The sequence below is a fragment of the Myodes glareolus genome, chromosome 10 (assembly GCF_982192425.1).
Source record: "Myodes glareolus chromosome 10, mMyoGla1.1, whole genome shotgun sequence".
NCBI classification, from domain to species: Eukaryota; Metazoa; Chordata; class Mammalia; order Rodentia; family Cricetidae; genus Myodes; species Myodes glareolus.
Genome location: NC_142035.1, coordinates 12,510,742 through 12,538,592, shown reverse-complemented (window position 1 = coordinate 12,538,592; position 27,851 = coordinate 12,510,742). Strand labels below are relative to the sequence as shown.

At 53.3% G+C, this 27,851-nt stretch overlaps 1 protein-coding gene across 1 annotated transcript in view; it reads right to left on the bottom strand.

Annotated features, from left to right (window-relative positions):
• Nucleotides 1-1,476: 1,476 nt before the first annotated feature.
• The window catches only part of Prex1 (phosphatidylinositol-3,4,5-trisphosphate dependent Rac exchange factor 1), a 156,043-nt gene continuing 129,668 nt past the window's right edge, over nt 1,477-27,851 (bottom strand). The window contains exons 20-40 of the mRNA XM_087910975.1: nt 26,506-26,642; nt 25,871-25,970; nt 24,045-24,232; nt 23,548-23,709; nt 22,753-22,963; nt 22,060-22,336; nt 19,806-20,012; nt 18,654-18,742; nt 16,471-16,553; nt 16,270-16,360; nt 13,908-14,036; nt 12,549-12,590; nt 11,444-11,664; nt 10,092-10,191; nt 9,179-9,322; nt 8,968-9,082; nt 7,601-7,667; nt 5,671-5,843; nt 4,630-4,732; nt 4,369-4,436; nt 1,477-3,013 (exon numbers count right to left, since the gene is read on the bottom strand). Of these exons, the coding sequence (XP_087767101.1) occupies nt 2,971-3,013; nt 4,369-4,436; nt 4,630-4,732; nt 5,671-5,843; nt 7,601-7,667; nt 8,968-9,082; nt 9,179-9,322; nt 10,092-10,191; nt 11,444-11,664; nt 12,549-12,590; nt 13,908-14,036; nt 16,270-16,360; nt 16,471-16,553; nt 18,654-18,742; nt 19,806-20,012; nt 22,060-22,336; nt 22,753-22,963; nt 23,548-23,709; nt 24,045-24,232; nt 25,871-25,970; nt 26,506-26,642 (2,750 nt within the window). The 3' untranslated portion in view covers nt 1,477-2,970. The remainder of the gene's footprint in view (nt 3,014-4,368; nt 4,437-4,629; nt 4,733-5,670; nt 5,844-7,600; nt 7,668-8,967; nt 9,083-9,178; nt 9,323-10,091; nt 10,192-11,443; nt 11,665-12,548; nt 12,591-13,907; nt 14,037-16,269; nt 16,361-16,470; nt 16,554-18,653; nt 18,743-19,805; nt 20,013-22,059; nt 22,337-22,752; nt 22,964-23,547; nt 23,710-24,044; nt 24,233-25,870; nt 25,971-26,505; nt 26,643-27,851) is intronic.

Genomic DNA, 27,851 nt, shown 5'->3' with positions numbered 1-27,851 from the left:
AAAATCTGAGAGAGGTGGTGACATCCCTCCCGGTAAGCATAGTGGCTGAAAGGTCAGAGGGCCAGGTGAGAGAGTTGATCTTACAAGTCACAAGACAGACCCCCCAGCCTGATGACAGCCCCACCAGACCAAATCCCAGACCGCTGCTGCACCCAGTCATGTCAGCTGTGCAACTGATATTCCCGGCTCTTCCCACCAGACACAGAAATGAACGTGACGGGCTTAGAGTCACAGACGCTCTGCTTCTGGTCTCGTCTCACTTCTGGGGACCTTCTGTCTGCAGATCCCCAGGCTGGGTTCCTGGGTACACATCAGACTCCCTGGCAACTCCAACTGCACACAAGTGACAGCTCTTAGTAACTTTCCTGAAACCCAGGTGCTGGCTTCAGACGGTCCAGAAGATGCTATCCCATGGCCTGCAACCCTTGCAGAAGCCTTCAGAGAGTTCAACAGCATGGGGTCATTTGAAACTGGAACTGAAAAGCAAGGTCACCTCTCAGCAGGACCCAGCAGTCTCCAGAGTAGACCAGGGACAGGTGGAGACCACGAGGGACCTTAAGTGAGAAACAGACAGCGGAAAACACTTTCCCCAGTGTGAGGAAAGGGAGGTGAATAGAAGAGAAGGAAGAGGGACGAAAAAGAGAAAAGGGGAAGGGGGCATCCAGGGCTGGTCAAGACCTGAGGCTAAATTCAGTTCAAGAAGTGACTGGCTTGGTTGGGCCTACAAAACATGGCAACCCGTGAAGACCTCTTCGGCCTAAGGAGATAAAACATCCACGAACAGCGTGGGACCCACCTGGGGCCCAGGTCTGTGTGCAGAAATGATGTTCTGGATGGCTTATGTGGACTCTGTTCTGATTGGCATGTTTGTGGCTAACTTGGATTCCAACTGTCTCAATTTTTTTTTTAAAAAAAGATTTATGTGCATGAGTGTCTTGTCTGCAATGTACATCTGTGTACCACGTGTGTCTGGTGTCCACAGAGGCCAGAAGAGGGTGTCGGATTGCCTGGAACTGGAGCTACAGATGGTTGTGAGCTGTCGTGTGGCTCCTCTGGAAGAGCAGTGTTCTTGTTGCTGGGCTGTCTCTCCAGGCCGTAAGTGAGGGTGTTAAACTTTTGCTCAGATCCAATGTCTCAGACAATGGGACAGAAAATAGTTCTTTGGTACTCTGTGGACTTGCTCTGACTCATGAAAATTCCCAGGACAGGGAAGGAAACTTCTAGAAAAATGCCAATCACATTTCTCTCCTGTCAACAATGAATTTAAAAGCTTAGAATCAAAAGGAAGGTTGGAATTCAATATAAAACCCATCATTTGCTGCACGGAGCTACCTTCGTTCCTTAGGAGGGACCTGGGGCACAGTGTTCCCCTTGTTGGCTCAGGGCCACTGACCTCCAGAATCTAATTGTCTTCAGTTAGTTGTCTGAGCTGGAACCCATCCCATGCCACTGACCACCACACAGGCAGACCACACCTTATTTGTATTATATACTGACTTTTAATAATAATAAAAAAATCTATCATGAATTTAACGAATAGAATCTGTACATTTAAGATAAGCCAGGCTTGATGCCCTGGCCCTGGGAACCCGTCCCCGTCCCCTCAACAGGGATAACACGGGGCCCCGAATCTCTGGACAAACAAAACATATCAACAAAAGTTGACCTCATAGCAAGAGAAAGGTGGCCCCTGAGAACCGAGGAGACCATACTCCCCCAACCCAGCCTTACAGCCAGGCAGGGGTGACAGGATCCCCGACGCCCTCCGCCATGCTACCAATATCCCTCTGGATGTTTAGAAGTCGGAGAGCAGACAAAGAGCCAAGGGGTGGTCAGGTGGAGCCCCTACCCAGAAGGTAGACAATAGGTTCCTAACTCTTATTCTCCAAGAAGTCCCATAATGCCCTGCTCTGAGACAGCAACATGAAAACAAATGACACACAGTCCAGCCCTAAGCCACAACCAGGTCTGGCCACCTCTCAACCCTGATCCAGTCATTCAACAACAGAGTCCAATGGGCCAGATGCTGGGGTACGGAGGCAGGGGGAGAGGCAGCAGACCCTGTGAACCACACCTCACAACCTTAAGATTTTAAAATGGAAATAATGACCTCTTAAACTTTTCCAATAATTTAGTTCCTTCTGCTTTTTGTTTTTTGTTTTTTTTTTTTAGTAGAACTGAATAAAGTTGCTGATACTACTTTATGTTGGTCCCATTAGGCAATATACTTTTCTCTGAAATTTAAAGTGTCAAAGACATAATGAGAAAACTTAGGAAAGAGAAACTCTTGGTAACACTAACAATAACAATAAGAAAGAAATACAAAATATCAACCACAGAGATGTTGCGCCATATAAATTAACATCAGAGCCAATCTGGTGCCCAGAGCTGGCAGCTCAAATTCCGATGGCGGTGGGTCATGTTGAAAGCCAGCAAGGCTCTCAAGTGTCCACGAGGAGATGGCTGCTCAGCCCAGTGTCCTCTCCTGGTAGAGGCCTGGCTGTCCCGAGTTTGCTGAGCTGGTTAGTAAGGGGCCGGGGGCATATGCGGAAGCTTCAGCCAGGACAGGAAACAGGCACGGTCTCCAGGAATGTGGACCCGGGAGGAATCCCAGGCTCAAAGTGCAGCTTTGCCATCTGAGGAGCTGGGTCTGCAGGCCTCCAGCTACCGGACCCTATGACTTTTCCTTGTGTAGAGGACTTGGGTGAGAGCAGGCATCCAGGCCCTAGCTACATTCATGAGCTCTGGGGGCCCTAGCAGCCCTCAGGCCTTAGGTAGAAGTATAGAGAACCTGCCAGCCCAGGGGTGATCAGCCAGTCTGGAGAGACTTGTCCTGGACGGTGACAGCAAGGTCCGCTGGGTAGATCTCGACACAGCTGTTGCAGAAGCCTCAGGACACCTTGTGGTCCCTCCGTGTCCTCCCACATCGCAGCTGCAGAGGCAGTGGTCTAGCAGGGGGCATGTTGGTGTTCAGAGGTCTCCATCCACTGGAGGCTGGCAGAGGCGGTAGAGGCTGGCAAGTGAAGGCAGAGAGCATGAGCAGGGGCCGAGTGGCCGCCACAAGTATCTACTTCCCCTTTTATCTATCAGAACAAATAATTCGCGCCCAGAAAGATAGAGAGAGTGAGAAGTACTGAAGCTGCCTTCTCAAAGGCAGATCCTGTCCTTCTAGAGCAGTGGTTCCCAGCCTGGGGATCGTGACCCCCTTTGGGGTTGCATATCAGACATTTACATTATGATTTGGAATAGTAACAAAATCATAGTTATGAAGCATCAATGAAGATAATTTACAGTTGGGGGTCACCACAACATGAGGGTGCAGCATTAGGAAGGTTGAGAACCACTGCTCTAGAGGCAGGCAAGGCATTTCCAAATGGCATGTGCATTTGGATGCTTATAGGGACAGACACCGGGCAATAGCTCTAAGTTCCTTCCATCTCACAGAGTTTTTATCTGTCTGCTTGTAGCCAGGATGGCGCCTTGGTTTGGGAAGGGCTGCAGGGGCGGGGGGGGGGGGGGGACACTGATGTATGTAAGCCTTCCGTGAAGGAGTGTGCTGGGCTCCGAGGAGAGGCAGCCATGCAGAGGGATGACTTCAGGGCAGGAGACCAGACAGGAGGTCACCGTGGTGAACTGGAGTGAGCAATGGCACAGGGGTGAGGGTTAAAGGTCTAGGCCTAGACTGTCCTGGGTCAGCATTCCAGCTCTGTCCGCTACTAGCTGTGTGACCTCCAACAAGACGCTGAACATCTCTGGGCCTCTGTGTGCTCGCCTGCTGATGGGATCTCAGCAGGACCTTGCCTGCAGGGCTGCTGCGGGGTCAACTGGGTTCATAAGAGGGTGGGTGGTACCATTCCTGAACAGGCCAGGCGCTATAAGAGCATGAAGATGAATTGAAACAGGAAAACATGGCAGACAAGGGAGGTGAACAGGCTTCAGGGGAGTGGTAACAGCACAGCCAGGCACTGGCCAGGGACACGCTGGGGTTCTGCGGGGGCTCTGTCACTTCAAGAGACATTGCCTGATGCCACTATTTCTCAACAAAGAGTTATTCAGAACTCCTGGGCAGCCACTGGTAGCAGAGTCATGCATGACCCCGCGAGGGGAGCCGGCTGCTGAAGATGACAGGAGACTGTTGCCACAGGACTGGCAGAGTCACCATGAGGGACGGGGGAGGGAGCCTAGCAGCTGCTCAGACGCTGGGTAGCAGGTTAAGCAATGGTTGAGGCCTTTCGAGTTACCATAGCGAGAGGTGGCCTCAAGGAACACTGGGGCTCTGTTTGGGGTGAGACCCAGAGTCTTATGCCAAGCAGGCCTTGGCGTTCCTGGGATGATGATGGGAGCTGGAGGGGATGGGTGGTCACTCACCGTGGTGCACCTTGGGGCATGGGGTCCTTGATTCGAAGGTTTTTGGCCAAAATCTCCACTCGGGGACCCTAGAAGGAAAACTGCTGTCAGGCCTGGGCCCTGTGGAGCTCAGGGCAGAGGGGGAAACAGGGAGCTGGGTGGGGTAAGACATGTGAACAGCCGAGACTGAGCAAGGTATCTGGGGCCACGGAAGACCAGGCCCAAGATGAACCACATCCCACAGGGTTGACCAGAATCCCTGGCCACTGTGGGTGTCCTTACCTGCTTGCGCATGATGTCTGTGGCCTGCATGACACACTTGGGCAGCAGCCCGTGACTTCGTGCCAGGATGGCTGCCTGTTCCAGGGACACACTCAGGGTGCTCCTGCAGTGGGTGAAGGAAGAGGGAAGATAAGGACCACTTCCTGTCCACCACTTCCTGTCCATCACTGGCTCCCTTCTTCCTACTATCCCCAGGTGTCCGCTGCCTCTCAGGAAGGTTCCTGGATCCTCCACTCAGTCCTCCTGTAACCATCACCTTCCATCCCCTCAGTGCATGATACCCACACCCCCTAAGGCAGTACCATGAACCAGGGACTTTCTGGAGCTTTCTGCAAGAACCCATACCCCAGGCAGAGGATATGGTTGCAAACACCTGGATGAGGGATGGTCTTTGGAGGCTCTCTTAGGGGGTCAGAGAGGGGACAGAAGTGTGTGCCTTAAGTCTGCTCCTGAGACCAGGCTAGGAGACAGACCTTTTGGATTCTTAATCTACTCCTCTATCCTGTCTCCCTGTGCCCTGCACCTCAGTTTCCCTAACTGTAACACACCAGGCCATCTCTGAGATGGTGTGTCATCCCCTGCACTGGAAGGCACTCAGGAGTTTCTCTAGTCTCCACCTGCTGTTTATCCCCCCTCCCTCCCTCCCCAGAAAGACCACAAAAGTCTCTAGGCATGGCTGGGTATCCCCAAAAGAGCAAAATCACCCCCAGGTGGGAACTCTGGGATCACTTCACACTGGCTTGACAGTTATAAGGAAGCAGCATGGGTGGTTCATCTTGCCATGTCCTGGGTGGACAATGGCAAGATGAACCGCTCACGGTGTCTCCCTTCTGAATGAGCTAGAACCAGAAGGGTGCACTGACCTCCCAGACTCACTGACCTCGGCAACTGCAGTTCACCAGCAGGTAAGCCGGGGCCCAGAACATGGGCACTGCAGCTCCCGGATTTGAACCCAACCTTCCCACTTCTGTGCGTGAGCCCCTAAATACCCAGAGCCTACCCAGCCCCCCTATGTCCCATCTGGCCTTGGCGCAGGCTCACCGCTGCATGCCGGTGCCGCACATGGTGATCTGGCACGCCCCTAGGCGGTAACAGAGCTCAGAGGAGATGGGGATGAGACCGGCACCCAGGCTCCCAGCAGCACCAGCTTTGGGGTGCACGAAGGACTTCATGAGACGATAGAGCTCATCCAGGGCATTGATAGGACGGATCAGCTGCAAGAGATGTGACAGGTGTCCAGGAGAGGCCCGCAGCCCTGAGACCTTCACCACCTTCTCTGTCATCCTTCTAATTACACAGCTGTCTCCCTCACGTCCCTTTCGGAGCTCAAGAACCATCTGTAGCTCCCACTGCCCTGTAAGTCGCTGTTTAGCATTTACTGTTCCTCCCGAGCTGGCTCTTCTCCTGCCAAGTGCAGTCCCACCTAAACCTACATGGGTAACCTCTTCTATCCTCTCTGAACCTGTCACGGCTAGCTTGAGAGCCCTCTCCAGAGGATAAGCCGCTCCTTACACTGTCTTCCTCAGCCATGCGTCATTGGGACACTCCAATTTGTAGACAACAGACAACAAAATCCCCAAAGGTGGTGCTCACACTCCTCAGAGCTCACAGCCTCTGAGTACCAAGGCCAGTTCCTCACAACCTGTTCCAAGTTCAAGGCCTGCCTGGGCCTGGGGAAACCAGGCTAGAGAGATGCATTGTAGGTACAAGGCAGAAACCACTCAGGCCCATCACGATGCAATGGAACTGGCCCTGCAGTTAGATCTCAGACCGTTCCATTTCTCTATTGGCTTCTCTGTATGGAAGTCACTATTTTATTGTTATCCTTAGACAGAGGACCAACAAGGCTCTAAACCAGTAAGAACAGACATGACACTTGCTCTTGCCAAAAGGCCAAGAAATGGCAAAGCCTCTAGGTTTAATGGAGGATTTTTTATTTCTAAATGTCCGGCAATAACCTGAAGCAGAAGGAATACTGTGTGGATCTACACAGGGCGTGACAGCTAATACTCTGACCCTTACGGGTCTCAGCTCAAGAAACGTGACAAAGAAGCCAGGCAGTGGTGTCGTACACCTTTAATCCCAGCACTTGGGAGGCAGAGGCAGGTGGAGCTCAGTGATTTCGAGGCCTGCCTGGTCTACAGAGTGAGTTCTAGGACAGCCAAGGATACACAGAAAAACCCTGTCTCGGGGAAAAAAAAAAAAAAAAAAAAAAAAAACCTAAGATTTTGCCAGGCAGTGGTACCCAAATGGTGGTGGTGCATGACTTTAATCCCAGCACTTGGAAGGCAGAGGCAAGCGATCTCAGTGAGTTCAAGACCAGCCTGGTCTACAAAGTAAGCTCCAGGACAGCCAGGACTGTTACACAGAGAAACCCTGTCTCAAAAAACCAAAAAGAAGAAGGGAGAAGGGAGAGGAGGGGGGGGAGGGGGGGGGAGGGGAAGGGGAGGGAGAGGGGGAGGGGGAGGGGGAGGGGGAGGGGAGGAGGAGGAGGAGGAGGAGGAGGAGAAGGAGAAGGAGAAGGAGAAGGAGAAGGAGAAGGAGAAGAAGAAGAAGAAGAAGAAGAAGAAGAAGAAGAAGAAGAAGAAGAAGAAGAAGAAGAAGAAGAAGAAGAAGAAGAAGAAGAAGAAGGAAGAAGTTCCTCATGTTGCAGTGACCCCCAACCATAAAATTATTTTTATTCCTACCTCACAACAATAATTTTGCTACTGTTATGAACTATAATGTAAATACCTACTTTCTGATGGTCTTAAGTGACCCCTGAGAAAGGGTCATTTGACCCCAAAGGGGTCACAACCCACAGGTTGAGAACTTTTGTCCTGGGAAAAGAAAGCAAGCTGGCAGAGGCTGTGGGAGCTTTGGGGGCTTCTAGGTCTGATTCTGGTTAGGGCTGTAAACCTACTACTCAGCCTGGAGTGGCCACAGCCCAAGTGTCCCCACCCTGCCCAAGCTTCCAGAGACAGCAGCACACCTGGTCGATCTTCACAGCCGTGGTGCCGGCATCCGTAGGGAGGTTGGACCGTTCCAGGTAGAATGCCCTGAATGAAACAGACCGGGCTAAGGATCCTGCCAACACACGGCGCACACACATGCGCTCTGGCCACACCCCTGCCCTGGGCCTCTGCCCTACAGCTACAGTCCTGCATTCTCCCTGGACTCTCAGGAGGAAGTAACTGAGTGGCTCTCTGGGGCTGCATGTGCCAACTGTCACCTGGTCCTTCAGTAGCCCTAGGGAAGCAAGAAAGGGTCTCTGGCTTCCTCTGCCTGATGGTTCTAGACATCTCCCCCATCCCATCCCTGCTTCTCTCTTCTGAAAATCCCTCGCAATTGGCACAAAACTGTTCCGGGTTTACAAGCCTGTCTTTATTCTCTTCCTCTAAATCCTTCCAGATGGATCAACCAGAAAGCACTGGCCCTTTTAACCAGAGTCTTTGTCTTCTGCCAAACCCAGCAAAAAAAAGTCACAAAGGGTGCAGGAAGAAACTGTCTTGGTAGTATGTGAATAAAACTTTATTTATAAACAAGGGATGGGCTGGATTTAGCAGCCCAGCCTTGACAGAACAAATGTTCATGAAAAACAGGACAGCTTTCTGAGTGCCAGGTCAGCATAGGGCCTACAGAAAGTCTCCATGAACACTCTGAGCAAAGGAAAAAAAACAGGGGGCTAATCAGATAGACACAGGACCGACAGATGACAGCAACAATTAAATTGTAAATTGTGCCCTGGGTCTTATTGTCTAGCAAATGTATGGAAGCTTCATTTTCCAATTTCCAAATGGTCAGAGGGGCCCTGGGAAGAGAGTGCCCCTCTCCAGGGAAACCCAGCCTCCACCCAACCCCAATTCTTTGCGATGAGACAGGACTCAAGAAGAGCCATAGTTGGGAGCCCGGTCTGGGTCTGGTGAAGGTGAGACTGTGGGTGTACTAGAGGGGTGTGGTTGTGGGTGTGGCTGCAGATGGCTGTAGTGAGACCATCAGAACTTAGCTGTTTTCCCAGCCCAAGCTGTACTTCCCCTGGACAAAGTTCTGTCTCCTGCTCTCTCCACCTCTCTCTGGAAGTTCTCCTCAGAACAGGACCCAGTGCTAGGAGCCCAAAGATCCCAGCAGCAACCTCCCTGCACAGGGAGGAATAAGCCGAAGAGATTGTGCTCATCTGGCTGTGTGACCTAGGGCAGGCCACATGGGCCTCAGTATAGCCAGCTGTACAATGGGTTTGCAGTGGCCTCTGTGCCCAGTGTTGTATTAGCTCCAGAGGGTTCACGGCTTTGCAGGATGTGTCCTCACCCCGCAGGCTCCCTCCCCACCCCTACCCCACCCCTGCCAACCCGCAGCAGCTACCTGAGCTTTCTGTAATACTGCTGCACCTTCTCCAGCGACTGGGCATTGATCTCCTGCTGCAGGTCTTCCACAGCCTGACTGCCTGGGGGCAGTGGGCCCTCCATATTCTCCAGAGCTATGAGGGAAGGCAAGCGAGGGGAGGCGCTGGGCATTAGGGTGCTCAGTGGTCTGGTCCGCCTTCCTCACCAGGGCCCCCAGCCGGGCTGCTCACCTTTTGTGAAGAGTACAGTGTGCAGCCTGAGGCTAGCCCCACCCTCCAGGCGGGAGGGCAGCCTGGAGAAGTGGAAGCCGTCCAGGTAGAAGACGACCTTCAGTGCCTGCCTGCTGCCCTCAATGTGGTAGAAGACGTTGGTGTCTGTGGAGGGGGAGGCAAAGCAGGGGGCTCACTAAGAGGCCAGAGGGGAGCCCAGGCATATCTGCACCAGTGCAGCACAGAGCCTCCTTCCTTAGAGGCTAAGGTGGCACTCAAGAGGGCTAACCTTATACTTCCAACCCTCTTGACTCACAGGGGTAGCCTCAGACCCTCTTATCTTCCCAGCCTCAGGGTAGCATGCTGGGACCTCTATGTTTCTGACTATCTGAGGCCTCTGAGGCCTCCTCGCTCCAGCATCCCAGAAGGGCAGCCCCACTGCCCATCAAACTAAACTTTGAACAGCCCACATGTCCTCCAGACCAGCCTGTGATGGCCATGCCCTGTTCCCACGGCCCATGGTCCCCCACTGCTTTCCTCTTGACCCGGAACACTGACTGCCCCAGGTAGAGGGGCAGCTCTCCCTGGCCAAAACAAAAAACAAAAAAACAAAACAAAACAACAACAAAACTGTTCATAAACAGGCCCTATATCTTATCTGCACCCATAAGGAAGATAAAACGTGACTCAGAACCTGTACCTGCACCATGCAGGTATCACTAATCAATCACCGTTTCTCCCCCGAGCCCAACCCAGTCTCCAGGCACTCCTTTCCCATGTGCTCCCCAAGGCCAATTCTGAGACTCATCCTGGGATGTGAAGTTTGAAGCACTGGAAACTGGTCGGCTTAGGCTGTTAGCCTGGCAGCAGGGGAAAGTCAGGGTGGCTCCGAGCAGCCTGACTCTCAGGGCAGGAAGGGAGGGCATCGACTCACTGGCGACAGAAGTCTCATCCAGCTGCTTAAAGGAGAAGGTGACATTGTCCAGCTCCGACAGGGTCACCCAGATGTCCTCAAGCATGGTTCGTTCCTCCTTCTGCAGGGAGAAGGTACGATGAGGACTCAGATGCCAGCCTGACCTGGGCCTCCCTAGAGATGCCACAAGGCTGGCCAGGCTGTGGGTGTCCTGAGTGTGGCCCTGCATGAGTGACATCCATCCCACTGCCTGGCCAGTGCCCCATCTGGGGCAGAACTTATTTATCGGCCCTCCCCAGGGTCACATGCTTCCTTTTAAAACTTAGCCCCGGCTACATGAGTCTCTAGGCTGCAGCTTCTGAGTCGCCTTTTACCTGCAGACCACCCAACCAAGCTTGCTTTCCCGACTCCTGCCTGCTCCCCTCAGGCCACACGTGCCTCTGCTCAGGCTGTGCACATGCCCTTCCTTCTGGGTTCTCTTCCTCTGACCATCATTGTGGCTGGCAGAGGCCTCAGCTCAAAAGCTGCCTCCTCACCCCACTCCCTGCTTGATGCCCCCTCCCTCCTCTCAGTCCCCTCTCCTGCTAGGAAGTGAGCTGCAGATGCAGGGCCAGCTCAGTGCTAGTGACATCAGCGAATGAGCTGGGTCTAATGTTCCATCCTGAGAAGAGTTCAGTGAGGGCTGGCATGTGTGTGTATGTGTGTGTGTGTGTGTGTGTGTGTGTGTGTGTGTGTGTATGTATGTATGTGTGTGTTAGGAGGGGTACTTTCCTGGAGACCAGAAGCAGTGCACATCAGTGGCCAGCAGGGGGTGAACTGAGGCTGCACTGCACATGCGGGGCACGGAGGTGGGAAGGGGTGGGGTCCTCTGGAGCCACTTTTACTGAAGCTGCTGTGGGATGCTGAGCCAACACCTCTGCCTGCTACACGTGTACTAGATGCAAGTAATATCCCCCCCCCCTGCCCACACCCGACTCCTCAATTGTCACAAGGCGCCTGCTTGTGACTCAGAACCACAGCTTTATGTATTTCTTTTCCCAGGACACCACAGAGCTAATGCTGCTGTGACCCTTTAATACGCCATTTTGTGGTGATCCCAACCAAAAACTTATTTTCATTGCTACTTCACAACTGTAATTTTGCTACTGCTATGAATCATAATGTAAATATTTTTGGAGACAGAAGTTTATTGGAGGAGCAGTCGCAACCCACAGGTTGAGAACCACTGCCACAGAGCCCAGGAACTACAGTTCAGTTCATCCACAACTCCCGACTCTAACAGTAAAAGCGCAGCAAATCACTGCGACAAGAACCCCTGGGTAAACAGGAGCTGAGAGGCCCGCCATCGTGTGTCACCCACCCCGGCCACTTACCACGGTGGCTGGTGTCAGAAGAGACTGCCAATGCAGCAGGACGCCCGTGGCCGCCACCTGCTCCAGCCACTTGCGGCTGGCATCACGGCTACTCTCCTCATACTCGCCGTTATTGTTGTAGCGGTAGTCAAGGGCGGCCAGCAGTTGCTCTGAGAAGGTGCACACCGCGGCCACCAGGGCCTGACAGAAGACAGCGTCCCGGCGCAGCTGCAGCTCCGTGTCTGTGGGAGGTGCAGGAGCCTCTGGGTGAGCTGCTCTGGGCCACCGGCACCTCCAACCTCAACACCTACACCCGGGACCAGCCACACCCACAGGGGGCCAGTGGACAACTTTGAACGCACAATTCAGACACCAAAAGTCAGTTCCTCAAAGACAGATTCTTCAAAAGCTCACTACCCCACTGCCCAATTATCTGATCTCTTTAGAAACAAGTGTGTGGTCCTTCCCGAGGCCGTGTCCAAACCCTGCCCCACCTGTCCTGCCACGAGCCACGGGCCCTCACAGCCTCGGCCACATGAATACTAGCAGTGCTAAGTTGCACATTCAAGACCAGTCCTAACAATGCTCTCCCCATGCCTCACCTTCTCATGCCCTGCCCCCAACTAGTACGATGGATAAAGGACCTGGGCAATGCCAAGCAGATGGTCACTTGGGTGAGAAAAGGCACATATGGAACATGGGGAGACACACACACACACACACACACACACACACACACACACACACACACACACGCATGCACGCACACTTGCATGCACGCAAGCACGCCCTGGCCTCTGGCAGCCCCATCCTCCACTCTTCCAAGGCTAGGTTCGGCCTACCTTTCTCACCCTCCATCTTTTGCTCAGTATCCCTGTCAACACCCACCAGGCCTAGTATGTAGCACTGAACAGTCCCAGAGCCTGAGGCTCGCCTCCTGCCTAGCCCCAGAGAAAGAGGTGAGGTTCAAGTCGTTCTTGGTAAGGCTGGCAGCAAAGGCTGCCACCCAGCGCAAGTGCTGAGGGGCTCCAGTGAGACACCGCTGGCCAGCAGACGGATGTTTCCCCAGCCTGTGTCCTTAGCACCCACTGCGACTCCCAGGGTCCCCTTCAGAACCTGTTCTCACCTGTGCACTTCAGCAGAGCCAGGAGCAGCTGGTTCTTTCCATCTGGAAAGAGAAAGGAGAGAGGAGAAGGCTGAGCAGGACTAGCAGAGGCCACAGTGGCACGCCAATACCCCTCACAGATGCCCTGGTGCTTAAGCTATGCTCAGGAGTAACAATGCATGCTGGGTAAATTCCAGAGCCCCTGGATATCAGAGATGGAGCCTCTACTGCCAGCTTTATCTGTCTGTGCATCCCCATCACAGAGGCTAAAGCCAACAGTGTTGTCTCTTGAGTCAGGGATTCTGCCCTACAATGTGCCCACATGCTGCAGAGGTGCAGGCACACATGTGGTCTCCCTGATAGACAGTCAAGGGCACAGTCACATGTACTTGTGCAAAACCCAGGCGCAGCTCTGCCCTGTGTGGAGAAGGCTCACTTCTGCCTGGTTGATGTCGAGCATCTGGTCACAACCCATCAGAGACTCTCTTGGGTCTAAAAATCCCCCAAGAAAATCTGAATGACCTTCAGACCTAGCTACCGAAATACTCTTCCCCAGTGAGATGCAGGGAAGGTGCTCTAGCAGGGTATGGGGACAAGATGAGTGGGAATAAGCCACTCAATGAGGACATGGCTATATCAGGTGGTGTCCCATGTCCCTGATACAATGGACTCATTTGACCTCATGGCAACATGTGACAGAGGGAGTGTTGTGAGCCTGTAGAATTCACTGAGAAATGAAGGCTCAGAGAAGTCAAGGAAGGTGTAGAGGTCACATGACCAAAAGTGGGCTAACAAAGGATTCCTTGCTGACAGGCAGATCCCAGATTCATTCATGCTAGTAACCTACCTCTGTTTAGAAACGAGAATGGCTTGGCTTGAGACAGCCATGCCTTTGCAATTCATTTCTTGTTCCAATTGGCCCTGGCCTGTGTCCTTCTGGGAGTCCCTGACTCAGGTGCCCAAAGGCTCAAATGGGTAGACGAGGTATGAGGCATCAATACGAGTAATTATGTCCTCACTCAAGTGTGGCCAAGGGCAGCTGGCCGCTAAGGCGTCAGGAAATGGCAGTTCCCTGTATCACTGACAGCTCAGACCAGTGAGCTCCAGTCTGTGACCTCACTGACAAATAAGGAACCAAATGGAATCCAGTTTTGGAAGCTGAGAAGGAATGAGTCCCCCTGACCGCAAGAAGCCTTGGTAGGAACGGCCCCATTTCCAGGGCTCCTCCAGCCACACAGGCAGCCTGGAGCCTTACTGAGTCAGAACACTCACTAGACATGAAGACAGAGCCACACGGATAAGCCCACTTCCAGATGACATCACAGTCTACATCAGCACCAAAAGACCACTAACGTGCGTGACATCCCCCTACCCACTGACCTTCCACATATCGCTGGATGTTGTCCACCAGGGTCCTGATGGAGCTGGGCAGGTTCCAAGGGTCCTCCTGGATGCTGATCTGGATCAAGTTTCGTCCACGGACCGTGCATTCTTCTTTTTGCTTGAACTCTGAGACAACACAGTGGCATGAAGGTGTGAGATCAGAAGAGGAATGGAGTCAAAAAGGTCTGTGTCCCGTCACCAGGTTGCAAGACTCACTAGCCTAGATCAAGGAAACTAACAGGACTCATGGGTTGTGGAGGGCAAAATTATGGTAAGCTTCACAAACCACATCCACAACAGACGCTGTTAATCAGTCTCAGCACCCCCTCCTTCTAGTCCCCCCACCGTTGTAACCAACCCAGCACAGACATTACAAATCAATCATTGCTGGTTCTCCTAGAACTGGCAGGCTTCTCAGGTATTACCCCCTCATAGCCACAATCAACTGGGCTGGCAGATGAGTGGTAGCCAATAAATAGCCTTTCCCTACACAGAAGGAGCAACCCAGGCATGGAGTGGAAAAGATGAACATTATCTAAGGTCAGGCAGCAGGCTGTGAAGCTACTGGACCTTGAATCTGCCCTCAGCAGGCCCAGGCAAAGGTCAGGCAGGCACCCGACCCTGTTCAGGTTTCTGAGACCCCTGTGGTTGTTTCCCCCACCTCTGACTTCAGAGGCCCATCACTAGGAAAGTGCTCCTGGGAGGGAGCAGAAGGGACAAGTCTGAGGTTCCCCTATTCTTTGTCACTTCTACCCTATGATGGCCACCTATCCGCATCCAGTTTCCCATACACAACAAGTAACCCCAGCGGTCAGGAAGGCACTGAGTCATCAGAGGCAGTGTCCAGAGAAGGCCTGGAACAAGCTGGAATCAGTTACCAGTGCCTAGACGAAGGAATCGGCAAGTGGAGAAGTAGATGTGGGTTCACGGGTAGATGGTTAATGTGGGCGGATGGGTGGATGGACTGCAGATGGGTAGGTGGATGTGGGTGGTTGAGAACGAGTAGGCAGGAGGATGGACGTAGGTGGGTGAGGGTGGAGATGCATGCACGGATGAAGGGTGGATGATGATGGAGAGATGATGGACCAAAGGTAGGTAAATGTGTATAGATGGATGGAAGGTGGGTGGGTGGGTAGATGTGTGGGTAGGCAGATGGATGGAGGGTAGGGATGGATGGATGGATGGATGGATGGATGGATGGATGGGTGGGTGGGTCTGTGGGTGGGTGGATGGGTGGGTGGGTGGGTAGGCAGATGGATGGAGGGTAGGGATGGATGGATGGATGGGTGGGTGGGTGGGTCTGTGGGTGGGTGGGTGGGTGGATGTGTGGGTAGGCAGATGGATGGAGGGTAGGGATGGATGGATGGATGGATGGGTGGGTGGGTGGGTGGATGTGTGGGTAGGCAGATGGATGGAGGGTAGGGATGGATGGATGGATGGATGGGTGGGTGGGTGGATGGGTGGGTGGGTGGGTGGGTAGGCAGATGGATGGAGGGTAGATGATGATGGACGGATGTGAATGTGTACAGACAAATGGATGGGTGGACATGGGTGAATGTATGGGTAGGTGGATGGAGGGTAGGAATGGACGGATGTACGGACAGATGGACGGATAGATGGATGGATGGATGGTACGCTAATGTGTACAGGCTGATGGATAGAAGGAAGATGGTGGTGGGTGGATGGAGGGGATGGATGGTGAGTAGGGAGATGTGTATAGATTGATGGAGGTGGGCATACGGATGCAGGGTAAACAGGTAGGGAGAGAAATGGCTGCATGGCTTGAATATGTGTGTGGATGGACCTGGGATGCTCATCTCTCCCCCTTCCCATCCTTTGATGCCAAGGAGGCCCTTGGGACTTCTTTTCCTCAGGAATCCCTCTCAGTAAGCTCTGAGCAGGCACAGGACCAGCGTGTAGAGAGGACATTTTTGTTATTGTTTCCACTAGATTTGTGGCTTTGGTTTATCGCTAATTAGTGGCACGTTATATTGGTTTTTCAACTATATGGAGCTTAATACGGTACTTGTGAAACTAAATTTCTAAATAGGAAGAGTTTTGTTTAGTGTTAAAAAGTTACATCAGCGATAAAACAGACCACAGATGAACATGACTGCCACTTGGTACGCAGACTCTGTAAGTGTGAGGATGGCACAGGGACTGAGCTCACGCTCCAGGCTGTCCCCATCCTCAGCCCAGGAAAAAAGATAAAAAAATCTCAGTTCAGTTTGAACAAACACAGCAGTGATCTGGTTCTGTACCACAGGATGGAACTGACAGAACCAAGGCCCTTCCAGAGCTATGACGCAGATGCGGGACAGATCCCAGCATGTGGCCGTGTCCTTGGACGTCCCCTCACCTTGCCAGCTGTGCTCCATGGGGAAATGCTTGGTCTCTTCAAATGCCCTGTTCATCACAGGACCCTTGAGCAGAGCATGGATGGAATCCACCTAGGGACAAGAAGCTCCCATGAGTGCAGTAAAGACCTGCCACCCACGGCACGCCCCCCTAGTCCCAGGGAGATGAGCAGTCCAAAGCACAGGTGGGGCAATGGTCCTACCTGGTTAAAGAGATGCTCCAGGCAGCCGTGAAGTTTGTCCTGCTTGTCGGATGGGATGCGCATGTCACAGGGCAACTCATCCCCTGGCACGAAGCAAGCACCATAGACATCAGCCACGGCTGTCCCACCTCCCACCTTCCCAACTGTTTTCCTGATGAGTTACCATGGCTACAGAGCTGCAGGCCCACAGGGAATGTGAATCTGATAAGCCCAGGCCCCAGCCAACCCCTGGACAGAGCCTTCACACCTGTGAGCCTCAGTTTTATCAACTGAGTCCGGCCATGGACATTGAAGCCTTGCAGGGTTAGCAGTTAGGTGGTAGTTTCTATTCTGAAAGCTGAGAGAGACTGGTGTGGGCTCCCCAACCATCACTCAGTTAGTCCTTCCTTCCCCAGAATGCCTTTCTTTTCCAAAATATACTTAGTTACATTTATTTCTGTTGTTGGGGGTGGCTGTGGGGCTCACATGGAGGTCAGAGGACAACTTGTGGGCCCAGGAAATCAAACTTGGGTTACCAGACTGGACAGCCACACACCTTCACCCACAGAGACACCTCACTTCCCTTTCTTGACTTTCAAGTTGGCCTCACTCTGTATACCCAGGCTGGCCTCTTAACTCACTATGCAGCCCAGGCTATCCTCAAATTTCCAGCAATCCTTCTACCTCAGTCTCCTGAGTGGTAGGATTACAGGCACACGTCACCAAGCCTATCTTACCAGCCCTCACGCGAGCACCCTCGGCAGTGCTCCCAGCCTATCTTACCAGCCCTCACGCAAGCACCCTCGGCAGCGCTCCCAGCCTATCTGAGCAGCCGTCACACGAGCACCCTCAGCAGTGCTCCCAGCCTATCTGAGCAGCCCTCACACGAGCACCCTTGGCAGTGCTCCCAGCCTATCTGAGCAGCCCTCACACGAGCACCCTTGGCAGTGCTCCCAGCCTATCTGAGCAGCCCTCACACGAGCACCCTTGGCAGTGCTCCCAGCCTATCTGAGCAGCCCTCACATGAGCACCCTCGGCAGCGCTCCCAGCCTATCTGAGCAGCCCTCATGTGAGCACCCTCAGCAGTGCTCCCAGCCTATCTGAGCAGCCCTCACACAAGCACCCTCAGCAGTGCTCTCTAGACAGCCTTCCCATCCATCACACAGCTCATGTGCTACCCAAGTGTATAAAGTCTACTCTCACCTCGACTTCCTTCCACTAAATTCTACTGCTATAGAACTGAGATGCTATCCTCAGGGACAGACTTCACTGGATGCATGGAAAGGGTAGACACCTCAAGGGGAACAGGTAGCCTCGAACACTCAAGGGAGTATTCAATAATGAAATGTGTGGAGATGAAACCGGTCAGGAGATGAATTTTTCCTTTCTTTTTCTTTTTTTTTAAAATTAATTAATTAATTTGTCTGTTTTTTGCAGAGCTGGGGACAGAACCAGGACCCACATAAGTGGGCAACTGCTCCACCACTAAGCGATAACCATGTATACAATGATTCTTTTTTTTTTTTTTAAGTCTAAAGCAGACAGACAACTAAAATGAAAAACTAGACCGGCAAGTGTCTGGCTCTGGATAAACGCCCCCAGCACAGCACTATCCAGGTCATCAGGCGAGGCTAATATTGGTCCAGCCACCTACCTTCATGCCCACCTTCTGAAGACCACTAGACAGTAGCCCTCACAGCAGTAAAGGCCACTGATGGGACAAAGAAAAACCAGCTTTTCACACAGTTCTTTGAACTTTCTGTGCTGTTTGGATGATTTTGTGCAGAATGGGGGTCATGTTTAGGGAATCCCTCAGCTTGCATGGTTTGAATGAGATCAGTGGTCTCTCACAGGCACACAGCACATACGGCAATGTCACTTGGGGTGGGTGGGTAGGAGGGTGCGTGCGTGCATGTGTGCGTGCGAGAGTGCGAGCATGTGTGCATGTGTGTGTTCACTTGTTTCATGTCTCCGACACTGGTTCTTTTCTTCATTTCACTGACTGCTGTGTCCCCAGGACCCCTAGCTGATCTTGAGCATATAGTAAATATTTTCTGAAAAACTTGTCCCATCCCATGATGCCAAGGAGCATGATAAAATGCGGCGGAACAGCCCCCAGGTCCCCACTGCGACCCTGCCATCACGGACTTCCCAGCAAAGCCCCTTTATCCAAGGCTATGCTCTCATGGTCACCGCCTGCTCACCTGAGCCCATTTCATCACTGCCCAGGTAGGAACTGTTGCTTCTCACACTGGTGTAGGACAGGACAGAGTCACGATTGCTGTTACATTCACTGCAACGGGACAAGAGACACCTGTGTCACCCTCATCACAGCCCCTGGAGCCTACCTTCTAGGGTGCAGACAAAACTCCTCGCCATGGACGGATGCCCAGCTAGAGGCAGCATAAGGTTAGGCCAGCTGGGCTGGTATCCCATGTCTGAGGTGAGCAAGCTCACTCAGGTCCAGCTCAGAAACACAGGTGGGACTCTTGTCACTCAGGTGTCTTAGCGTCACCCAGGTTTCTGAACACTTTGCTGTTCTCATGAGCCCTGGACACACCTGCCCACACCACACCTGACCAAAAAGAACTCAGCAGGACGAGGGAGCAAGAAGCCACCCTGCCGACACTGATCCCACAAGAAAAGAGGTGTGTGTGTGGGGGGGGGGGGATCTGGGACAGTGCCCCGAGGACACAGAATGCCAAAGCAGTCAGGACATCCTGCTGCAGAGACACGGTGAAAGGTGGCCATGGGGACCAGGTAGACCTTGTGAGCACAGGAAGGGGACTGACACCAGGCAAGCTGGCTTCCCCTAATCCAGGGCCTTCAGACTTTGTCCACATACTGAAGGCTGAGACAGACTCTGACCCCGAGTCAGACACCATGTCATTTCCCACTGGGCTCCCCTCTCTGTAGTAATGAGGGTCACCTGTCGCATCCCAGCAAGTTCTGGTTTTTCTCTGGTCAATAATTAATACCCTGCTGGTATTTTCAGAATAAATTTAACAATTGCAGAAGTACCACTCCCGTCCTCATAGGCAGAAAAATCAAGAAAATGTCTGACTCCTTGGGTCTACAGAGGCCCCCCACATCACAGAACCCTGACTCTCCTACACCTGTGAACATATGGAGTACCCAGAATGAACGGTGTCCACATAACAGGCTCGGAGACTTCAGCTCAGGGCAAGGGAGCCAAGGAGGCATTCTGGAACATTCTCTGAGAGGTTCAGATTCTCCTGACCCACCAACACACACTGTTACCCCAGAGACTGATCCCCTGTATCTTGAGAAACATCACAGTCTTGACTTTCCAACAGGCCTCGATTGTCCAAGGGCCTCCTTCAGGTCACACGCACCTGTAGGAGTCACGGTAGCTCATGGTGTCGTGGCCCGAGTCTTCCTGCTCGTCCTCTGAGACCTTGAAGCACACCTTCTTGATGCCTCCATGGTCAGTCCTGTCCACTTCACTCTCCTCGCTGACCAGCGGGGAAGATGAGGTCTCCTCCGCCGAGGGTGGGTCACAGAGTACAGCCGAGGTCGGCTCTGTGATGGTAGACAGTAGCCTGCCAGGACAAGGCAAAGGCACTGAAGGTGAGGATATAGGCCAGCGGCACTGCCACACCAGGGATCAGCTTCACCTTGTCTCTGACTCCATGGAGGGGTGATGGAAACCCAGCAGCAGCTCTCCCTCCCTTGAAGTCCTACCAGCAACTTCATGGGTGGTCAGTGCTGCCTCCTGCTGGACCTGACTATAAATACCTCACATAGGCTGGGAAGCTCACACCTATAGTCCCTAGCACTCTGGAGACTGGAATATATATATGTGTGTATGTCAAGAGTTCAAGGTCAGTCTCAGCTACATAGCAAGCTCTATGTCAGTCTCAGCTCCATGAGACTTTGTCTCAAAAGAAAAAAGGAAAAGTAAACAAGAAACCCAGGGTCTGCAGGTCAAAGAACCTGGGTTACAGCCAACAACTCCACATCTGCAGCAGGTCAGAACACCCTGGTTACAGTCACCAACTCCGTCGCTGCAGCAGAACAGAGCACCACAGTATGGACACCAACTCTGCCACCGCAGCAGCACACCACTGGCAGGTATGTTCACCGTAAAACTTCATTTAAAAAGCAGAGTGTGTGGTGGACAGACTCTGGCCTCTGGCAGGCAGCCACAGTGAATATCAGCTAACAGTATGGACTCTGCAGCTAGACGGCCCTGCTGGCCCTCTCACACAGGCATTTCCTAGGCTCTGTTTCCTTCTCCAGAAAACAGGGTGACAGCAGGACCCACAGAGCAGGCTGCTGATAGTGTTGAAGCATATAAAGACACTGGGCATCACCTAGTACCCGTAAGTGATGGTAAATCAGTAAGAATTTTACATAATGTGCCCACCAGGGGCTATTGGGCAGTGTGTGGAGACAGTCTGGGCTGTCAACTGGAGGAGGATATCATGACCCTGAGTGAGCAGTAGCCAGATACCCTACATGCCCAGAGACCCCACAATGCAGACCAAGGAAGGAAGGAGCTTGCCCCTTTTTTCTTTTCTTTTTATATTTATTTACTTATTTGCTTGTTTAGTTTTTGCCTGAGGGTACGTCTATAAGGTTGTCAGACCCCTGGAACTGGAGTTACAAACTCATTAAACTCATGGAGTTACAAACACATGAGCTGCCATGTGGGTGCTGGGAATTGAACTTGGGTTCTTTAGGAAGAGCAGCCAGTACTCCTAACTGCTGAGCCGTCTCTCTAGCCCCGGTTGGAGGTTTTCTTACCTTTCTTAAACTTGACTGCACAGCTTTCGCTGCGTCACACAAAATTAATTCCTCTCAGCATTACCTGGCACCTGGTCTCATACAAATGGCCCTGGCTGGGTCCACACGCTCCCTCCAGGTAGTGTACAGGAAGCAGGTCCCTACACCGGCCCAGACACTGTTCCTGGCTAATGCATTTCTCGGGTCTCCTGATATAAAATGGCACATGCTCCTCCTCCTGCCCGTCTTCCTCCACCTCCTCCCTCTATCCCTCCTCCATCCCCTCTTCTACCTCCTCCTTCTGCCCTTCCTCCTGCTGCTGCTCCTTCTCCACCTCCTCCTTTCCCTAATCTACCACCACGTCCTTCTCTTGTCCTTCCTTCTCCTCTTCCTCTTCTTTCCTGCATCAACAGCCTGGACACTTATTTGTTACGTGCTACACAGAACTGCCTGCTCCTGGCTTTAGCAGAAGCAACCTTGGGTACTGTTTAACCAACCTCTGTCCACCTCCTGAGTAGTGAGCGTGGAGCTATCACTGCCCAGAGCTGGCAGCGGTTTTGTGCACCACAGTATCCTACAGTAACAGACACCTTGTCAATGGCCTGATTTGCTGCAATGTTAAATCAGAGACTCTCATAGACAGGCACTTTAGCCTCAGGAGGACACTGCCTATGCCCCTCACTTCTCTAGAGAAGGCTCTCCTTGCAAAGAAGGGATTTGGTTGTCACAGATGCTCAAGGCAGCAGGTGGGTAGAGCCAGGCATGCTGCACCTGAGGTGCTCAGAGTGGCTGCTACGAACAAAGATGCCTGCAGAGAGGGTTGGGCTGAGAAGCCCCAACTGCCCCGGGGCCAGGCCTCACCTATTGATCTGGGTGACATACTGCTTCATCTCCTTGAGAGCCACGTCCAGCTTGGTGAACAGCTGCAGGTACGCATCCTGGATCTCGCGGTCTTCCTGTTTGAGCAGAAAGCTCAGGCCCCGGTCTTGCTGGTTGGAACCACTACTGGCTGACCCGAAGCTGCTGTCATCGAGACCCTGGCCTTGGGAGTCCCCATCTACTGCAGATGTGCATTTCCAGGCGGGGGCAGCCATGGTGGTAATACAGTGCTGTGTGTAGGCCATGGGGTTCAGGTGGCCTGCAGTGAAGGTGGGGGAGCTTACTGAGAAACAGGTCCCAGCTCACACAGAGGGAACCCTGCCTGAACCTCTCTGCACAGAGGAATACAAAGAGCAACTATGGCCTGTCTGACACTTTTAGAACACTAGGTCACCCTGAGAAAAAGAGTTGCCATTTGTTGATAATACACTCTAACTACTGAGATCTTCTCTCCCACCTAGAGTGCAGACGTGATGGCCGGTACTCTGACAGCCATATTCTACCATGACAGGCATCGTGAAGACAAAAGACTCAAACAAAAGATGGCACACAGAAATAGAGGAGCCTGGGTCCCTGGTGACTGTGGAGTCACTGACAGTGGCCTCTGGACCTTCTTCTGTTTCCTCATCTGTAAGGTGAGATCTAATACATTATCTAAGAGACGCACGCAAGTACCTTGTTCTGGGTCAAGGCCGATGAGGGAGGGTTTGCGTCCGAAGCGGATGCTGAAGGACCTGCCCACCGAAGGGGTGGTCTTAGGGTAGGACACTTCCATGAGGTTGACGTGACAGTTGGTGGGGCAGAAGTCCAGGCCACACAGCGGGTGGGGCTCCAGGGGTGCCTGCTTGAAGGGGGGGCTGACCCTGCTCTTCAGCTGGACTGCAAACTGAGAGGTGGGGACAAGGGAGTGTGAGGTGGCGTCAGGGGGTCCTTGAATACCCCTGGAGCCACTTTATCCTGGCCTCTAGACCCGACATTCCCGCTTGGAGAAAACAGGAGCGCCGTGGACGAAGGAGGTCCCCCGAGTGTCTCTCACAGGGATAGCCTCGCAGGACCTGTGACTCTGAGCACTGACGGGTTTTCTTCTCTAGTTCAGCTGCTGTAATGTCTTAGGAACCATGTCTCTGACCCTCAGTTATGAGGTTCAGGCACGGTCACCTCCTCATGCTACAATGCTGGGGCCAGGGAAAGGCAAGAGACACACGTAGAGTCAGGAGCACCCTGAGAGGTCGTTTGGTCAGGGGATGCTGCAGCTAGAGCCACGGGCCATCTGATCACCAGGAATGAAGGCCCAGCCTCAGAGTGAAGCCGATGTGGGCAAACAGATTCCCACAGGAACTGCTCAGGCACCCGGATATGACCATGCCTGAAGGTTCATCTACAGTCTGTCCACGACTGAGCCCATGAAGCTTAGTCTCACTAGGGTGAACATGGCAGAAAAGCTGGAGGCGGAGTGTGGGCAGCAAGTACCTCCTGGTAGCAGTTGATCCTCTGGCTGATGCTGCCCAGCTTGGTGTCACAGATGTTGTGGAACTCGTAGTGGGACATGGTGATAATGGCGCTACTCATGGCCATGAGCCGCCCACAGTTCTGCACGAAGACACTGTCGTCGGCAGCAAAGGCCTCAAGGATCTGTGGGAGGGAGGACAGCTTCTGAGCATGCCTGTGTACCATGGGGGCAGAGTGTCCTTACCTGTGGGGACCCTTTCTGCACCATGACACCATAGGAGTCTGGGGCTGTGACACACCCATTTTAGAGAAAGGAAAAGTGAGGCTAAAAGGACAGTAACCATCTTCTCCAGTTCCGCAGCTGGTGAGCACTGGGGAACTAACTAGATGCCAGGGCTGCAGGGCAAAGGGATCAGCTACCCTGACCTGAGGCTGGAACACAGCCAGTCGGGGCCTGAGGGGGCATGGAGCAGGGTGGAGTGGGATGGCTGGGGTAGGACTCAGGAACAAGGTGAGACCTTGGCGGCCAGGCGGAAGCAGCCGCGGGGCTCCACGATCTTCTCCAGCACGTGGCATTTGGCTCCGGCTGTGCTCACATACTCGTAGACCACACCGTGCTCCAAGTGCACATTGTCCACCGTCAGGCTGACCACGGCGCTGTCCTCACGCAGGCTCAGCTGGGGACCCAGGGACAGCAGGGGCAGGGCTGGAAGCCAGAGGGGCAAACTACATTGAGACTAGCACTGCGCCCCGGGAGCGAAACTGCCACCCTGAGCAGGCTGTGGTGGGGACACACCAACAAGCACACGGTAGCTTCACCCGCTCGCTGGTCCACTAACCCACCCACCCTCCCAAGCGCTGACCCAAGTGCCACATTCCCAGTGGAGACTGACCCCACCTGCCCACTTTGGTTCCACAGACAACAGGGAACTGCCATCTGGATCCCCACTGTATCCATAGAAAGGAGGAGACATTCTCTATCTCAAGTGGACTCCAAGTTGCCAGGGCCACCATGTAAAAAGCCATCTGAGCGGCTGAGAGGTGAGAAGTGATGAATTGAGCCAGTGCTGAAGCTTGCTGACTTGGCTCAGCCCACACCTTCCTGTGATCCAGCTCCAGGAAGGACTTATGTGTTTAGGGCACAGGGGGTGACCTCTGAGGAGGTGATATCTGAGCAGACATCGGAGTGAAGGGAGGGCAGTGGCCCAGGCATTGCACACAAGTGTGAAGCTGGGGCAGAAGTATATTCAGCTAGATGCAGAACAGAGGGTAAGAAAGAAGGAGAAGGGAGGCGACACCAGGAACCAGGCTGGCACGTGCGCATGTGTACACACACACACGTACACACACACACAAACACACACACACACACACACACACACACACACACACACCAGGCTTTGGGAGCTGCGGTCAGGATTTCATCTTGCCCCTGAGCAGGGAGAAGGCCACCAGAAGGCTCTGTTCTCACTTTGTGAGGACACTGTGTGTGTGACACGTGGCGGAGGTCGACCAGGGGAGGACAGTGTGCAAGCCGCTGCAATAATCCTGGTAAAAACCAGACCGAACCAGTCCCAGCGCAGGCAGTGGGAACTGGTCAGACCCTGGGTGTGGAAGGAAAGAAGGGCAGAGAGCGTGGACAGAGTGCCACAGGAACCAGGGAGGGAGAACAAAAAGAGGCTCAAGAATCCAAAAGGATAAAGATGGACCAGGCACAGGTTTGGGGGAAGTCGGTGTCAATCTGGCCTCAGTAAGTTTGTGGTGCCTGTCAACAGCCAGCAGAGGAAGTGAACTGACTACTGAGGACCAAAAGGCACTCTAGAGGAGACACGGCAGGTCAAGACAGGACAGTGGCCCACAGAAGACACACACTTCTGGTCCCATAACCCATGGATCTGCCATACTGTCAGCGAGTGGGCTGTTAAGCAAGCAACCAACGAGTCAGTGAGGAGTAAACAGGAAGAGTGTCGTAAGGGTCCTTCGTGAGCAGATGGAGAGAGATACGGAAAAAGAGAGTTGGCAGGACTTGGGCCAACTGTGCTGGGCCATCAGCCAGCAGGAGAATCAGGAGCTGAGGCAGGTGAGAAGTTTCTAGAAGCTAAAACAGACAAGTCAGTGAACTCCCAAGAGTCCCAGACAGAAACAGGACCCGGAGAGACTCTTCTGGGCTGCGAGACTTCAGAGTGAGCGACTAAAGATGGGGGCCCACACTGAGTTGTCACAGAGCCAAGGGGACTGGCACAGGCTGCACTTCTGAGGACCAAATGGGATGGACCTGGGGACACAGAGGATCAGCCATTATGGTAGCCCCAGACTGAAGCTCCTCCCACTCCCAGTCCCTTACCTGAGTCAGGCTGGTCCTCTTCCTGGGTGTCTTCATCACCCTGACTGGCCCGCGCCTGCTGAGCATCCTCATGGCTATGGTAGACCCACTGGTACAGACCCTGCAAAGAGCCACTATCAGTGGGCCAGGCCCCTGTGCTCAGAGGGGGAGAAGGGACAGGCCAAGACGGGTCTGATTCCCATCCATGAGGCCACCTCTGAAGAGACCTCTAAAATGTTACTCTGGAACACTGGCCACACTCAGTCCTCAGTTTGGAATATGGGCTCCATATAGGAGCTCAGGAGTACGGCTTTGAAAACACTAGGGGCACAGCCAAAGTGTCCCCATCTCTCCTGCATCCCCAAGGCCAAGAAGCACAACTGGCACATGACAGGCACTCAGTAAACACTTGCTGAGAGTGAGTGTGGACATCAGAGCGACTGTCAACATCCACCAGAACCCCGGCCCCATCCACACAAGAGCGGTTTCTACAGTCAGTGTGGCTCGTGGCACACAGCACATGTTCCACTCTACAGTTACAGTGCCCCGTTTGTAAAGGGCCCTTCCTACTCAGCTCAGCAAGGAAAACCTAGGCTGTCAGGGCTCATGTCCCAGCCCAGAGTTCCCCAGGCTCCCATCTCTTGCTGAGTGCTCACCAGGGCCTCCTCCCGGCGGTTGCGAAAAGCTTGGAAGTGCTCCAGGACCTCGAGGGCGCCATCATTGGCCACGTTGTTGCCACTGACCTTCAGGATACACTGGCCTGCACAGAGCCCAGCAGCCACAGCCTCGGAGCCTGGGGAACAGGGGCACTTAAGGCCAGAGTCAGGCAGAGGAGCCATGTTCAGGCTGCCCCTGCCAACAGCTGCATCTAGAAGCTGTGGCTTCTCCCACCTGCCAACCAGAGAGCTGCCACTGACACCCGCAATAGGCAGGGCAGAGCTGGTGTCCCCATTTAGTGACAACTGTCTTTCAGAACCCTGCATGACCTCATAGCGAAAGACCAAAGCCAAGTGACAGAAAGAGACACCAAAGTTACCTTAGGGCACCTTAGAAAAGCTAGGCCACAATACAGCTGCCTGACTCAAGCCCATCCCTCTCAACTCTACCACAAAGCCCAAACAGTGGCTCTTGACCCAGGCTTTTGTGGGTTAACTGACAAGTCTAGAAACAGATAGAAATGGTTGGCTGCCTCCACTTAGGAGAAGTGCAGGCCTGGAGGACCTTGGTCAGTGCAGGCCGCAGTCTCGGGCTCCCAACTGCGCCGCTGCCCTGCAGCCTACAACGCGCTACCTCACTTATCTGGGCCTCAGTGACCTCATCTGTGGCATTCATACACAGCACATCTTGTTACAGGACTCTGAGAGACTCAGAAAGTCTGGGAATGGGAAACTGCTGGTACTCACTACATGCCAGCCCTTTCTTAGTTCCAGCCAAGGTCTAACACACTGACGGCTGGACCCTGGCTGATGCTGCTGGGAGGCTACGGAAGGTTGAAGAAACGGGAGAGGGAGGTCACTGGTGGCACGCCTTTGACGGGGACTGGGAGTCCCTGCCCTCTTAAGTCGTCACTCTGGTTGTGTGTGAAGGGCTTCACTCTGCCAGACCCGTCTGCTGTGAGACTCTCTCCAAAGGCCAGAGCAATGGTGCCCATCAACTCCAACCCTGAGCCACACTGAACCTTTCCTCTAAATCTACCAACTCAGGCACTTTCCTTCAGCTGAGAACCACCAAGTGACACAGCCACACACACTGTGAACTACAGACGCCTCAACAGCTACTCGGGCAGAACCCCCCTTAACTATCTCTCTGACACCTGATGTGGGACCCCTGGTGTTCTGTGAGGCTGCCCTGGAACCTACAGGATGCCAGCAACATCCACATCTGTCCACTAGATGCTATAACACACCTTCCCTCATGGTGACAACCAAAAACTGCCTACAGACAAGGCCAGGGACCTCCTGGAGAGGGAACAAACTGGCACGGTAAGAAATGACCTTTTAAA